We start from the raw sequence: 14936 nt of genomic DNA, 5'->3' as shown, positions 1-14936 counted from the left end.
ACATTTCGGGTAGCTCTCCTCTCCCTCATGACTTCATTATTCCGGAGTGGGTCGCTTTAAGTGCTAGGTGAGTCTCATAAACAGCCGGAGGGGGAGAGAAACCACGAGGTATCTATCTGTTACAATAATCCAGGTGACATGATGGTGATCTGACTGTGGAGTAGCCATGGAAATAGAGAAGGACAGATTGCTCAGAGAAATATAAGAGAGAAAGAAGACTACACATGGCTCACGGCAACTGTTCGGATGTGGAAGCCAAGAAAGAACAGGAGTCCAGGATGCCCACGGCAACTACGTGAGCAGCGATGTGCGCCTGCCGTTTTAGTCATCAAAAGCAACTGAACTCTTCCTCTACTACAGCAAAGAGCCGAAAGAAATTCACTTTATCTTGCCATTTGCCATACTAAACAAAGTAGCTTCCTTGGCCTGTTCCTAGTTTCTGTACAGTGTCTTATTTCCTTGATGGACCCCTCCACACAAGGAAGAAAGGGAAGAAGGGAGGGAGGCAAAGAGGGAAACCTTAACTTGATGGCCTCAAAAACTTAGGGTCCTGCAGAGCCCTCTTTGTTTGGGGCAACGATGTAAAGACGTCTAACCTTTTTAAGACTATGTGGGTAACATTTAGAGAACTTAGTTGGGAGTTTTCAACGGGCTGGGAAAGCATTAGCTTTCCCTTTTAAAATGAGAATATAGGCTCTTGCTCTGAAAATTCATTTTGCAATAAAGATTCAGAAACCAATTATATTCTGATAGGGAGGGAAACCTATAGTTCCACCTAATTCCATACCATACCCAAAAATATAACCTGCTTTTCATAATGAAGATTATGGAAACCAATGTATTTCATGAAACAAATGATACTGAATTATATACCAAGTGTAAAACTGTGGCCATAACAGAGATGAATAGGGTGGACTTTTCCAAAGAGGCAATGAGGAGAATCTGCCAGGCTTTAGCCACTTAAGAGAATGCCCTAGGCGGCAGGGTTCCCAGCAGTGACCGGAGGACGGCAGGCTGTTTTTGAACATTACACTGGCATCTCTGCCACATACTGAAGTCTTTACAGATACATAATATGAAGAATGGGACTGACTTCAAAGTATTCCTGAAAGGAAAATGAAAGTATAGGTGAAACTAGATCGTTCATATGTTGATAATTTTTGAAGCTGGGTGGCAGTACACCGTGGTACACGATATTATTCTCCCTACTTTGGTATATTTTTAAGATTTTCCCAAATGAAGTTTTTTAAAAATTTAAATCCCTTCAATAAAGAGAAAACCGGCTGATAAAAATCTAATACATTAAAAAACATGTTTTGAAGTGGACCACAGGGACTAGATCAGGACAGCCAACTGCGAACACGAGCCTACCTCCCAATGTGCGCAAATTCCAGAAATGACGGAAGTTATTTAAAGAATAAATGCAGGGGCGCCTGGGTGGCACAGCAGTTAAGCGTCTGCCTTCGGCTCAGGGTGTGATCCCAGAGTCCTGGGATCGAGCCCCACATGAGGCTCCTCCACTGGGAGCCTGCTTCTTCCTCTCCCACTCCCCCTGCTTGTGTTCCCTCTCTCACTGGCTGTCTCTCTCTCTGTCAAATAAATAAATAAAATCTTTTAAAAAAATAAAATAAAATAAAAATAAAGAATAAATGCATAACCTTGCTAGGGGGAAAAAACACTTTAAAAGAGGAGGGCCATCAGAAAAACAGAAATTTTAGGGAAAAAAACAAAAACAAAAAACATAGAAAGGACAGGATATGGTTAGTGGGCAAAATCACATCCAAACACCTTCCTGGGGCAAGTGTGCCCCGGAGGTGGATGCAGTTCTTTGAGGGCTCCAAACTCTGATACAAGGAAGAGGAAGGGACCCGTGGATATCCCAGCCTCCGGCCAGGCAATCAGTCTTCTCCCACAATCAGTATTCACAGATTGGCAATGAGCAATTCCGAAATTTACAAAGATGATGAAATCAATTTTTAAGAAACTAATACCAAATAAGAGAATTATGGGGAACAAATAGGGGGAAAAAATTCTAAAAATGAATATAATTGACATTCTTACAAATTCAAAAGGATGCAGCATTCATAAAAACCAGACCAAGTGTTTACACACTTATCGCTCTTGCAGTGGATAAAAAGAGAAAACCATTTCTAAATACCCTGACAAACTGCCAGAGGAAAGGAGGGGGAGGACTTAATATAGACAAAGGGGTCAAATAAGTCCCCTGCAAGAAGATAATGTTTGAGTTAAAAGACAATGAAGCTGGGCAGGGGACAGGGATCGGGAGGATCCTGAAAGACAAGTGCCTCCAGGAAGCGAAAATATGACCAGGCAAGGAGCACAAGGCAAGCGCAAAGGACTTGGGTAGGACCAAGCTCACCTTCAGGGAATCATAAGGAGGCTCCAGCATGTTAGGAAGGATAGAGGATATAGGCAAGGTAGAACACACTGGGCCTCTCAGGCCATGGTAAGAAACTTACAGTTTATTCTAAGTAAAAAGAGAGGTTATTAGAATGGGTTTTATCAAGGAACTCACTCTGTGATTTACATTTTAAAAAGATCCCATCAGGGCTGTGTGGACCCTGGGTGGAAGAGATTCAAAACAGGCCAGGACGGAAAGAAGTGTGGGGGTATGAACTAAGGATAGCAAGTTGCATTACAGTATATGCACTCTGCTTTTATGCTTTTAAAAAAAATTATATATATATCTGTATAGATATAGATACAGATATAATGTGTAATTTCTATATTAACTTTTTCCAGTAAAAATGTATTCACGTACTACTAATACAGTAAAAATTTAATAAAGTAAACTGAGGAACGTGTTAAAGATGTTCCTGATTGGGGCTCCCGGGTGGCACAGCAGTTGAGCGTCTGCCTTCGGCTCAGGGCGTGATCCCGGCGTCTGGGATCGAGCCCCACATCAGGCTCCTCCGCTATGAGCCTGCTTCTTCCTCTCCCACTCCCCCTGCTTGTGTTCCCTCTCTCGGGGCTGTCTCTATCTCTGTCAAATAAATAAATAAAATCTTTAAAAGAAAAAAAAAAAAAAAAGATGTTCCTGATTGAATAATCATTTGCAATTGAAAACTCCTACAGAATATCTGTAAACACTATAGACACATCATATTTTACAATTAAGCAGGCAATTAAGTCAGGAAAGAAAAGCAAAATAACCTTTCCTCGTTTCAGCAACTGTGAAGCTGGGGAGATTCCGGCCGAGATGTCATTGTCCTCCTACCCTTCGACCTTTCCCCAAAGCACCTCAATAAAATGGTTTGATCCCCCCCAAAACAACAACAACAAAACCCTGCCTCAAACGTTTTTGTTAAACTATAGTTCAAAGGGACAACATTATAACCAAATACTGCAGAGAATATAGGTGATATAGATCCTAAAAATTTAAAACAGTATTTATCCTTTATAGATTCTAAAATATTTATGAGTGAAATGATGGCATGTATGATAGGTTTCAAAATAATCCATGGGTGTAAATAAAATAAGATCAGTCATGAGTTGGTAATTGTTAAAGCTAGGAGATGGGTACCTAGGGGTTCATATTCCATTCCCTCCTTTTGTAAATGTGTGAAATTTTCCATAATAAAATTTTATATTAAATCTCTTTAAAGGATTAGGGATGGGGATATTAAAACAGTTAAAGATAGATCATTTTCATTTCTCAAAGATAATTTCTAATATGAACTATCCATCCATAAACATTTATAGTTCCTAGTGTAAAATACAAAAATCTGTGTATCACTCACGTTGAGAGAAACGTGTATGGAAAACATGGTAAATTACACTACAGAACGACTAAGAATCAAATACAAATGATGAAGGCACTGTATATGAACTCTGGAACAATTCAGCCTATTACATGGGGTACAAGTAATCACAAGGGCATGTTGATGGGATTCTGTGTATTCACAAAATGCAGGGGGTAGGAAGGGAATAGTCTTCAAAATAGCATGAAGCTTTCAAACATTTCCCTATTACATTTTCTCAAAGGAAAGATCAGATCAACGCACTGAATAGAGGATTCCAGATTGCTTGAGGGAGTTTAGGAAGAAACTGAGTATGAGATAAACTATTAGTGGAAATGCTTTCCTTATCCAACTATGAAAATGCTTCACAGAAAAGATGTAACACAGAAGGAATTAAGAACCTATTATGTGCTAGATACTTTCAGTGTCATACTTTCACTTACTTTTCACAACCATAGAAAGTAAGCATCTTTCATACTCTTGTAACTCAGGAAACTGAGGCTCAAAGTTACCCATCCTACTGGAAGACTCACAGTAACCATCAAAACAAGGTTCGATTCCAAAGCACAACTTTCTTCTCAACACAGCCCATGATCCTTTTCCCTATAATCCAGGGTAGCTGCTCCACAGTTACTAAGCCCTGTATGCTTCATTCATTCAACCCATCATTTAATATAACATTTTAGCAGAATGGTTTCCAACCTCCAAGGTTGATCTGAACTAAGTCTAGTGGGAGGCAAGAATGCATTTGCAAAGTTTTTTGACCTGTTATACTAAGCTATTTCAAGACAGACATTCCTCACTGAGAGTCATCGTGGTTTCCTGCTTTCACAGTGCTTGGAAGGAACCAGAACTCAACCCACTGGCTCTCCACCACCTCCTCACAGTGCCCTCAGAGGACCCCTCTTGGCCACACATCACAATTATGCATTCCTCTCACAGATGTGCCAAAACTATAACAAGGAATCAAAGACACCATCAACTGCCAGATCAACCTGGAGCTCTATGCCTCCTACATCTACCTGTCCCTGTCTTACTGCTTTGATCCCAATGGCGTGGCGGTGAAGAACTTTGCCAAATATTTTTTTCACCAATCTCAAGAGAGGGAACATGCTTTTGAAAATGAGGAAGCTGCAGACCAAGGTGGCCAAATCCCAAATTCTTCAGGATATCAAGAAACCAAACCATGGTAACTGGGAGAGCTGGCGGAATGCAATGGAGAGTGCAAGTATTACACTTGGAAAAAAGCATAAATCTGTCACTATTGGAACTGCACCAACTGGTCACTGACAAAAATGACCCCTATATATGTGACTTCATTGACATTCATTACCTGAATGAGCAGGTGAAATCCATCAAAGAATGGGGGGCCCCCTGAATCTGGTATGGCAGAGTATCTCTTTGATAAGCATATCCTGGGAGACAGGACAATAAGAGCTAAGCCTTAGCCATGGGGCTGACTTCCCTGGTCACCAAGTCCAGGCATGCACATTGGGGTGACCTTTAACTTTTCTCTAAATTGTACCAAAATATCCACTTAAAGTTATTTCATTTGTACTATTCCTTCAAATAAAAGTAATTTGGTATGCCCTCCAAAAATGTTATGTCATACTGTCACCCCAAAAGTTAAATTACTCTTCAAACTAAATTTCTCTAACCTTCTAGGATTAAAAGAGGTATCCAGCATTTCTGTACCTTCTGAATAAAACTTGGATCTTTATTATGTTACAATTTTATCCAGTATAATTTCCACTTAATGTGATAAGTAAATACAACCTCCTCTAAGAAAATTTTCCATGGCCTACCCCAATCATTCAGAAAGAATTATTATTCCTTCAGTGTATCTTGGTCACATTCCCCTAACAGACTCTGCCACAGTGTAAGTGCTGTTGTGTAGGCTCCTTTCTCCCTGCAAGAGATGATGTGCCTCCTAACTGGGATCTCCCCCCACCTTCCTCCAAATCCAGCCCCCATGCTGCTGCCAGAGCAATCCTTCCAAAATGCACTCCTAATAAAAATTATGCAGTACTTTCACATCACTGGCTAGATTCAGTCTAACCTCCTTCAGCTCTAAAGGCAAACAAGACCCTTCCTGATCAGATCCCATGATGTGGGTCCAGCCTCATCATCCCTCACTCCTCCACCTCTTACTTTACACTCCCAGACCATAATGAACTAGTTGTACTTTCCTGAACAGACTATGTTCTCTTTGCATATGCTGTTCCATGAAAAGATCTCTCCTACTTGCCCCTGGGAAATTTCTACTCCTTCATCAGGATTCTGCCCTCAAATGCTGGCTCCTCTGTGAGACCTCCTCTAACTACTGCAGTGAGAGGATGGGGAAAAAACCCTTCTATGCTCCTATGACATCACCACGCTCACAAGTACACGACTTCACTTTGCAATGCCGCCATCTCAATATATTGACCTTCACAGTTTGCCAGCCTCTCACAACCCCTGAAATCCCAATCCAGATAAAAAGTGAGTTTGAGAGAAGAAACCATCTTTTCTTTTTTAAATCACCCAGTTCAGTACCTGCACAAAGTGGACACTAAATATTCACGGAATGAATGTAACTACCTTCCTTCTTATTTAAAAGTATCACAAGTCATCAGAACAGAACTGATGTCTGATTTGTCTGGTTCCTCCAGCGTGGGCTCAACCACCTGAAGGTTTCCCAGGCAGCTGCAGATTTGAAACAACTGTCTGCAGATTACTCAACACAACTCCCTGCTGACTGGAGTAACTTCAAGTAGGAATCCATTCAGACCCCAGAGAGTCTGTTCCTTTTTGTAGTAAAACAAATCTTTGGATGGTTTTCTAAACCACTTTTCATGAAACCAGTGAATATTAAGAGGGGAACTAAATTTGAAGCCTGTACAAAAAGCTTATCCCTAAACAGGTGCCATGTGAAACTTCTACTTTTGTCAGTCCTTAAATCTACCTCTTTGAATTTTCATCAATTTCTATTTTGCAAGGGTAATTATTTTATATACACTGACAGCAGCAAACAATAAAATACTTAGTGTAAAAGTTAAAAATAAAAAGAATAGAATCCAAGATACGTAATAACAATTATCAAATCAAACTGATACTACCAAAGATTCATAAAGACATTAATATGTAAAAAGAAAAAATTATTTGTAAGTTGTGGCTGTTTTTGAAGTATCTCAACCCTATTTTGAGCCATGGATACTTTTTTATTCCTTTGCCACATACTGGGATACAGTGACAAGAGCTATCTCCTACTTTCTAAGAGTCAAAGCAACCAAACATCATGCCTAACCAGCATTAAACAATAGGTTTCTCCTTAGATGGGCATAACCATAGGTCAGCAAAATATACAAGAAGTGTAAGAAAAAAGGTAGAGTAGCTAAGTCTTTTTATGAAGTTAGTATTAGAATCCACTATATTTTGACAAGCAAAAATAAAGAATTTTAAGAAATGTAAAGCTGAGGGACACCGGGGTGGCTCAGTCTTAAGGTTAAGCATTTGCCTTCGGGTCAGGACATGATCCCAGGGTCCTGGGATTAAGTCCTGCCTTGGGCTCCTTGCTCAGGGGGGAGCCTGCTTCTCCCTATGCCTGCTGCTCCCCATGCTTGTGTGTGCTCTCTATCTGACATATAAATAAATAAAATCATAAAAGAAAAAAAATGAAATGTAAAGTTGAGGGGTTAAGAATATGATGTGGTGAGAGTCACAATCAAGAGTCAAAGAACAAGAATGAAAAAGGCAGGAGCTAGTGGTCAAAGCTACTAAGGTTCACGCTAAGGCTAGGTGACATAGCAGGTAGCAAGCCCAGGGTGGTTATTCAGATTGGAGCACTGAGAATATGAAGGACAAGAGGGGCTCCTCGTTGCTCAGTAGGTAGAGTGTGCAACTCTTGATCTTGGGGTTGTGGGTTCGAGCCCCATGCTGGGTGTAGAGATTACTAAAAATAAAATCTTAAAAAAAGTGACAGATGAGGAAAACACAAAGTTCATCCTACAAAGGCACATGAGACAAAAAAGACAAAATACTGTATGTAAAAGATCTGATCTGAATCCAAGATTCAAGCAAGATGAGGTAGAGTCTGAAAGAAGTCTCATGGCAGAAACACAGAAAAAGTGGAAATTGGCCACAGAAAGAGCAAGAAGTACATTATATTAGCAATTCCATAGTCAACTAAGGACCGATGACGGAACAGTTTCAATAAAAATACACTAAGCTGGAAATCCTAAGCATCTCTTTCCAGTCACTATGACCCAAAAAGTGCTTGAGCCAAACTGAAAGGAAGAAAAGGCTGAGTAGTTGTGTGGTATATCTGAACTAAATGTCTGCACTAAAAACTTCCTAGCTGAACTAGGAAAATAAAATCTATTGTAACCAGGTTTGCTCAATTTCACTGGACATTACTTTTCTTTGCTTCAATTAACTGTGAATGAATAAATTTTTGTTTTTTTGTTTTTAAGATTCTTTATTTATTTGACAGAGAGAGAGACAGCTAGCGAGAGAGGGAACACAAGCAGGGGGAGTGGGAGAGGAAGAAGCAGGCTCCCAGAGGAGCAGGGAGCCCAATGTGGGGCTGGATCCCAGGACCCTGGGATCACGCCCTGAGCCTAAGGCAGATGCTTAACAACTGAGCCACCCAGGCGCCCCATGAACGCATAAATGTTATGATGGGATCTCTTTTGAGTTTCAACTTCAGAAAATAAGTTTAGAAGAGTCCATGCAAAAAAAAAACAGCTTAAGGGGAGCCTCGGTGGCACAGACGTTAAGTGTCTGCCTTCGGCTCAGGGCGTGATCCCAGCGTTCTGGGATGGAGCCCCACATCAGGCTCCTCCACTGGGAGCCTGCTTCTTCCTTTCCCACTCCCCCTGCTTGTGTTCCCTCTCTCGCTGGCTGTCTCTCTCTCTCTGTCAAATAAATAAATAAATAAATCTTTAAAAAAAACAAAACAGCTTAAGAGTCAACTTCCACTCATCCATTTAAAAAATTTTTATTGCACATCTACTTCATGTCAGTGTGTTCGGGTACAGAGACAAGAGCTCTTTCCACAAAGCTTATATTCTAGAGAGAACAGATAGGAAAGAAAAATAAATGAGAAAATTCAGACAATGTGAAGTTTTATGAAATAAATTCAAAAAGGTAAACAGAGACTATTAACTGAAAAGAGAGTCCTTTTTACATAGTGTGTCAGGATAGGCCTCTCTGAAGTATGGATGTTCATTTGAAGACCTCACATGAAACTTTCCAGACTGTCGGGACAGCAAGAATCAGTCAGAAATGAGGTTGGCATCTGGAAGTAAGAGAAGTTGGTGTGGGGGCACCTGGATGGCTCAACTGGTTAAGCATCCAACTCTTGATTTCAGCTCAGGTCATGATCTTGGGGTTGTGAGACTGAGCCCTGCAGCAGGTTCCATGCTGGGCATGAAGCCTGCTTAAGACTCTCTCGATCCTTCTCTCTCTGCCCTTCCCCACCTCACCCACACCACCCCCGCTCTCTCCCTCTCTAAAAAAACAATAATAAAAATCAATTAAAGAAGTTGGTGTGGTGGGAGCCTAATGATGAGGAGAAGATTAAGACAAGAGGTTAAGTAGGAGTCAGTAAGGCTTTGCAGTTAGCAGTGCAGTAATGTGAAGAGAGAACTGAAGATGAGGAAGTAGAGACTATCAACAACTCTTCAAAGTCCTGCTGTCTAGAAAGGCAAAGACACAAGTCAATAGCTGAAGGGACACAGGACATCAAAGAACAGTTTAGGATGGAAACACTACAGCATGTTGGAGTGCTGATGTCAAGGATCCCACAGAGAGAGAGAAGGTGATGACACAGGAGAGAAACGGTAACTATAGGAGCAATATTTTCAGAAGATGAGAGGAAATGGAATCCAGGGCATAAGCATAGGAATTGGATTTTGCCAGGAATAGAAATGCTTTATCCATTTTATTTTATTTTTTTTTATTTTTTTTATTTTTTAAAGGTTTTATTTATTTATTTGACAGAGATAGAGACAGCCAGCGAGAGAGGGAACACAAGTAGGGGGAGTGGGAGAGGAAGAAGCAGGCTCATAGCGGAGGAGCCTGATGTGGGGCTCGATCCCATAACGCCGGGATCACGCCCTGAGCCGAAGGCAGACGCTTAACCGCTGTGCCACCCAGGCGCCCCATATCCATTTTAATATAAGAAAAGTAGCAGACTGGGTATGAATATAGGTAGGCTAGTGACTTTAGTGGAAGAAAGAAAAGGAAACTGTCCTGTGGTGACTTTTATTTTCTCAAGGCAAGGTCTAAAGGAATGAGGTAGAGAGGAAGGAAAGGGGGGTTACATTGGAGATTTAAGGAAAGAAAAAGTCTGATATGCTGATTTTTAGGAATAGACATACTAGGGAATTGTAGGAATGCTGGCAGTATTGAGTGTGCATTTGAAATTGAGCTTATGTGCTTACAATGAGACCAGTCAGCAAGGTTATCTCCATTTTTCTCCAGCCATGTTCAACTCTGAGGTACAACAAACAAGTTGGCCAAGTTCGGTTTCATAGGTGTTGAATTTTGCCATGTGTGTAAAACAAAAGAATACAGGGGCAAGAAAATTAAAGGGTGTTTGCAATGGAGTGACTACAGGGTGGACCACTAAGTCTGAACTGAGGAAAGAGGGAAGAGTACATGCCTGCTTCACGAAGCAGGTCTTATACCCCCAAGTGGCCTGTGAACTCTATGACAAAACCATGAGTTCTATACTACATCTTACCAGAAAGCACTATAGATAGAGTAAGCCCCTGCTGACTGATTCCCAGATTCCAGAACTCCAAATGACTCAAACTTATTGGATGTACAAAACAAAAAATAAACAATTTTTTTAAACCAGTTTTCTAAAGATCTTGAAATAAATCTACAGTTGAAATGTCTTAGTTCTAAAGAGCAGGTGATGAGGTTCCCATGATATTTCCATATAAACAAAGATAAACTGGTGGACATTAATCAAAGGAAAACCATGACAAAAGAAATTAAACTTAACCACAATTAGTTCACTTCATATGAGAAAATAAAGCCTAATAATTACTTCAGGGAATCCCATCTCAGAACAACCTGTCCCACAGAACCAAAATTACTGCATTTCAGGCCCTTGTTCAGCAAATGCTAGCTAGTCAAGTGAACTAGAACTTCTACACTACTAACTATAGCCTATCACATTAAAAGGAATCTAGAAGCTATCTGACAATCTGCTAACATACTCAGTGTGTATAAAGTACAGGAAGTCATTCATTTTCCCTACTTTATTTTTTCTTTACAAATTTAAATAATGCCAGAAAATCCTAGAGAAGACAAAACATACTTTAGGTTAGATGAATATAAAAATTATCAATCATTTATACCTAAAGATTTCCAACTATTCTTTACCCATGGCCAAATAAATGGTTTAGTCAGGTCAGTTCAGTGAAATAAAGAAAAACTGGGTCCAGGAAGCATGTTAAGGAAGAAAAAAAGATAAAAGAAGGTCTGGTTCCCAGGGTGTGTTCCTACTCAAGGGGCCAAACAGAACAAACCATCAGCAAAGAATTAAAATAGCTATGTTATCTGTAACACGAGAATACTAGATACTACTAAAGTTTTCTTTCTGCTCCAAAAATTCTATCCCTAACCTAGTGCTTTGGACTTTTTTCAAAGGCCTTTTTGAAAGAGGGTGCTAAAAGATGTAATCTTTCAATTCATAAGACTATTGCATAGTCTCTTCCTTTGGATCACAATTAACAGAAAAGCCTAAGGGGAAAAAAAAAAGACGAATATTTTTAAATCAGAAAAAAACTAGGCCAACTAAGCTAATTACTGGTGACCCTCTCTGTCACATGCAACTCTTGTTTCACACTCACGATTCTCATACCCTTCTCCTTCATTTCCTCTCCTTCTGAACCTCGGACCTATACCCCCCTGGAGAACTCTGAGGTTACTGAAACCAAACACAACTTATTTTGGAAAACAGGAGTTAACAGTTTGTCAATTCAGGTCAAAGGTTCTTTCTTAGGTTTATATCATCACCAAATTTAGTGTCTAGTACATGCAGACACCTAATTTTACTTCTCTATACGACTTATTAGACCAGTGATTCTCACCAGTGATTACTTTTTAGAAATGCGAAATTTCAGATCCCACCCAGACCTACGGAATCAGAAATGCTGAGAGGGGAACTGAGCACTCTGTTTTAAAAAGCCCTCCAGTTAAGACGCTGATACACATTCAAGTTTAAGAACCACTGTATTAAACATGCCAGGAAATCAACTCATTACCACCAGTGGCAAACAAACCAAAAAAAAAAAAAAAGATGCTGATTTTTCTCAGCTGCCGCCACTCACAAATGCTGGGGCCCACATGATACTATCAACCACTTAATGTCTGTCTCCAACCTGCACACAAGATGAACTTTGGAGTCAAATAACAGTTTAACTTAGGGTTGTTGGATTTAACAGCTCCGTGACATTATAGCTCAAGTTCCCTCATCTGTAAAGTAGAAACAGTATCACATACTTCCATGAATGAAAAGATGCCTGGCACACAGAAGACCTTTAATGAATTTAAGATCTTTTCCCTTTCTTCCCTACCACCTGTACCAAGTCCCCGCTACTTCATACAGGCAATGTTCCTCAAGAAGGGCACTCTGGCACTCCTCTGAGAACTGTCACCAATGCCTTCCATACAGAAAAACTCTCTAATCAAGTTTTTCTTATGGAAAATACTATAGGAGAGAAATGAAGTACTGAGTCCCACAGAACAGCAATTCCAAAAAGGTAGTCCAAAAGCTAATAGGAAAAGCAAATCATGTAAAAGTGTGCACTTTCGTAACTTAAAAAAAAAAAAAGCATTAGAAAGAACATAGGCAACTTTCTCTTAAGCGGTCAAAATAAATCACTAGTAGTAACTGGACAAAATGTGACACTTGGGTGGGGTGGGGGAGTGTTAACATTAGAAAATGCCAAGAGAATTGTAATACATGACCCATATTAAAGCTGTCCAGGCATGCAAAGTTCTATTGCCCAGATTGTCTAGGGCAACCTAGATAAATTCTTTGTCAAATACTTTGTCCCAATGTTGTCCCGATATGTGTTCTGATTTAGGATTCAAAAAAGAATATGGGGTCACCAAGAGAACAACAATAACACTGCCATGAAGAAGACCTAAAATGTGGAGTGTATTACTTTTTTTTTAAGTTGAAAATTTTGAGGGGATTTTACCATAAACAATTCCCAACTGTGGTTCCTCACTCCCTCCAAATCTAACATTAAGTCTCATATTGAAATGTGTGACCCCTTTAACTAACTAGCCCTTTTCAGGGGACTGAAAGGAGATCCGTGCATGTGACAAGTCATTATACTCGAATATTTCCTGCAGTCACCAGGCTGGGAGCATTAGTTCAGTTGGCAATTTCAGCTTTAATTCCTACTGCTCCCGCGGACATCTAAGATGGGGCAGCCCTCTGCTTTTGCTATTCTGTTAGAGTAGTCAACAATCCAATCTGTAGGACTCAAGCGCAATTGAAGCGTTCCGTACCTTTTAAGGGGACCTTTTCTTAGAGAACTCGGAAAAGGAAAGCCAGCCCTAAATTGAAGGACACCATGCTCTGAGTAGTAAAACCACAAACTTCGTGCCTCACCCTCCGGGAGCTTGAATTCCAGCACCGGCTCCTTAACGCACCAACCTAACAACTTCTAACCACGACACATAGTAATGCGATGGTTACTCAACTTTCAACAGTCAACACTGTCCCCTCCGCTAAACGCAGCCTCACACATTCCCCCCGCCCCCGGAACTCCAAAGCGAAAGAAGCCTCCCCTTTGGCCACCTTTACTGCCTCCTCCCATTACCACTGACCAAGTGTCCCCAGGCGCCAAGCGAGGGGCCCCAAGAGAGGCCGGGACCCGACGGCTGCTCCGGTCTCCACGTCCCAGGACACTCCAGGAGTCGCTGCCCAGGGCCCCGCTCCCCCGCAACCCCCTTCGGCCCCGCTCCTCACTCCGAAACCTCCCGTCCCCGCCCGGCGGCCCGCCGGTCCCACCACCTCTTCCCCAGACAAACCCGGAACCGGGCGCCGGCCCCCGCCCAGGGGCCGGCTAAGGCCCAGCCGGGCCGCGCGGACTCCCCGGCTCCCGCCCAGCCGCCCGGGGCGCCTCGAGACTCGCGCCGTACGCAGACGGGGAAGCGCCGGGGGGCCTGGCGCGGGCGCCCGCTCCCCCAGCCAGGGCAGGGCAAGACTCACCTTCGTACTGCAGGTCCACCAGGACCAGCAAGAAGGGGAACACCGAGCCCAGCCGGCTGGTCACGGAGCCGGGGGCCACCATGTCCGAGGGCGCGGGCGGTAAGGAGGAGAGAGGGTGCGGGGCCCACCAGCCCCGCCGGCGCTCAGGCTACAGCTGCGCCCGCCCGCCGTCGGCTCTCGCTCAGGCCTAAGAAGCAGCTGGCGCCCAGCAGAGGAAGGCAGCGGTGGGCGGGGCCCGGGCGACGCTACGCCCCGAGCGCCGCTGCCACCCAATCGCCTTCTTCCTGGCCGCTCTCCTACTGGGCTCGCCGGGGTCGTGGTTCGCGCTGATAGGCTGCGGCGGCCGCCGCCCCGCCCCATCTCTGATAGGACAACGTGGAGGCACGAGACGAGGCTGCGTCCGCTGGTCGTGGAGCTGTCAGGGAGCTCCAAACGGCCGTGGCCGGTCGGAGGGAGGCGGCCCCGGGCGTCTGTGTGGCGGCCGCCGAGTCCGCATGCGCAGGCCGCGGATGCCTTTTCGGGTCGCTCCTGGAGCTGTAGGTTAGCGAGGAGGAGGTTTTCCGGTGTGCTGTTAAGAGAGGAAGGTGAAGTCGCCGCGTCCGCGATGAAGGAGCCAAGCCTCGCCCCAGGAAGCCCGAGCGCCTGGAGTGGACCTCTCGGAATGGACTGGTGAACAGCACGCTTCACAGAACCTGCTACCGCCAGCCGAACGTCTCGGAAGGAGCGCAGACTCGACTGAAGAGTGCGCGAGAAACGGTCAGAGGCCGGAGCTCAGCAGAGTAGGAGGAGCTGATGGAGGTTGAAACATTTCAGGAACAGCCCAGGAGAAGTACCTTAGTGACCTGAGGCCCGGGAGAATGGCTTGGAAGCCTGGGACACACACACCCCCAACTGGCAGCGTGTCCAGGAAAGAGCAATCCTGTAGAGAAGAAACCAGGGAGGCACAGCAA

The 14936-nt window shown here is 43.1% G+C and overlaps 1 protein-coding gene and 1 pseudogene across 2 annotated transcripts in view; one reads left to right on the top strand and one right to left on the bottom strand.

Moving 5' to 3' along the window:
* The window catches only part of DNAJC3 (DnaJ heat shock protein family (Hsp40) member C3), a 71016-nt gene extending 56796 nt beyond the window's left edge, over positions 1 to 14220 (bottom strand). The window contains exon 1 of one of the 2 annotated variants that reach the window (XM_040623910.1): positions 13987 to 14220. In XM_040623910.1, the coding sequence (XP_040479844.1) occupies positions 13987 to 14068 (82 nt within the window). In that variant the 5' untranslated portion in view covers positions 14069 to 14220. The remainder of the gene's footprint in view (positions 1 to 13986) is intronic. The other variant, XM_040623915.1, reaches the window with a different exon arrangement.
* Positions 2324 to 5429, top strand: LOC103657650 (annotated as a pseudogene).
* Positions 14221 to 14936: the final 716 nt, after the last annotated feature.

Source organism: Ursus maritimus, unplaced genomic scaffold (assembly GCF_017311325.1).
Source record: "Ursus maritimus isolate PB19 unplaced genomic scaffold, ASM1731132v1 scaffold_10, whole genome shotgun sequence".
Classification (NCBI taxonomy): domain Eukaryota; kingdom Metazoa; phylum Chordata; class Mammalia; order Carnivora; family Ursidae; genus Ursus; species Ursus maritimus.
This window is presented reverse-complemented; position numbering and strand designations above follow the sequence as displayed.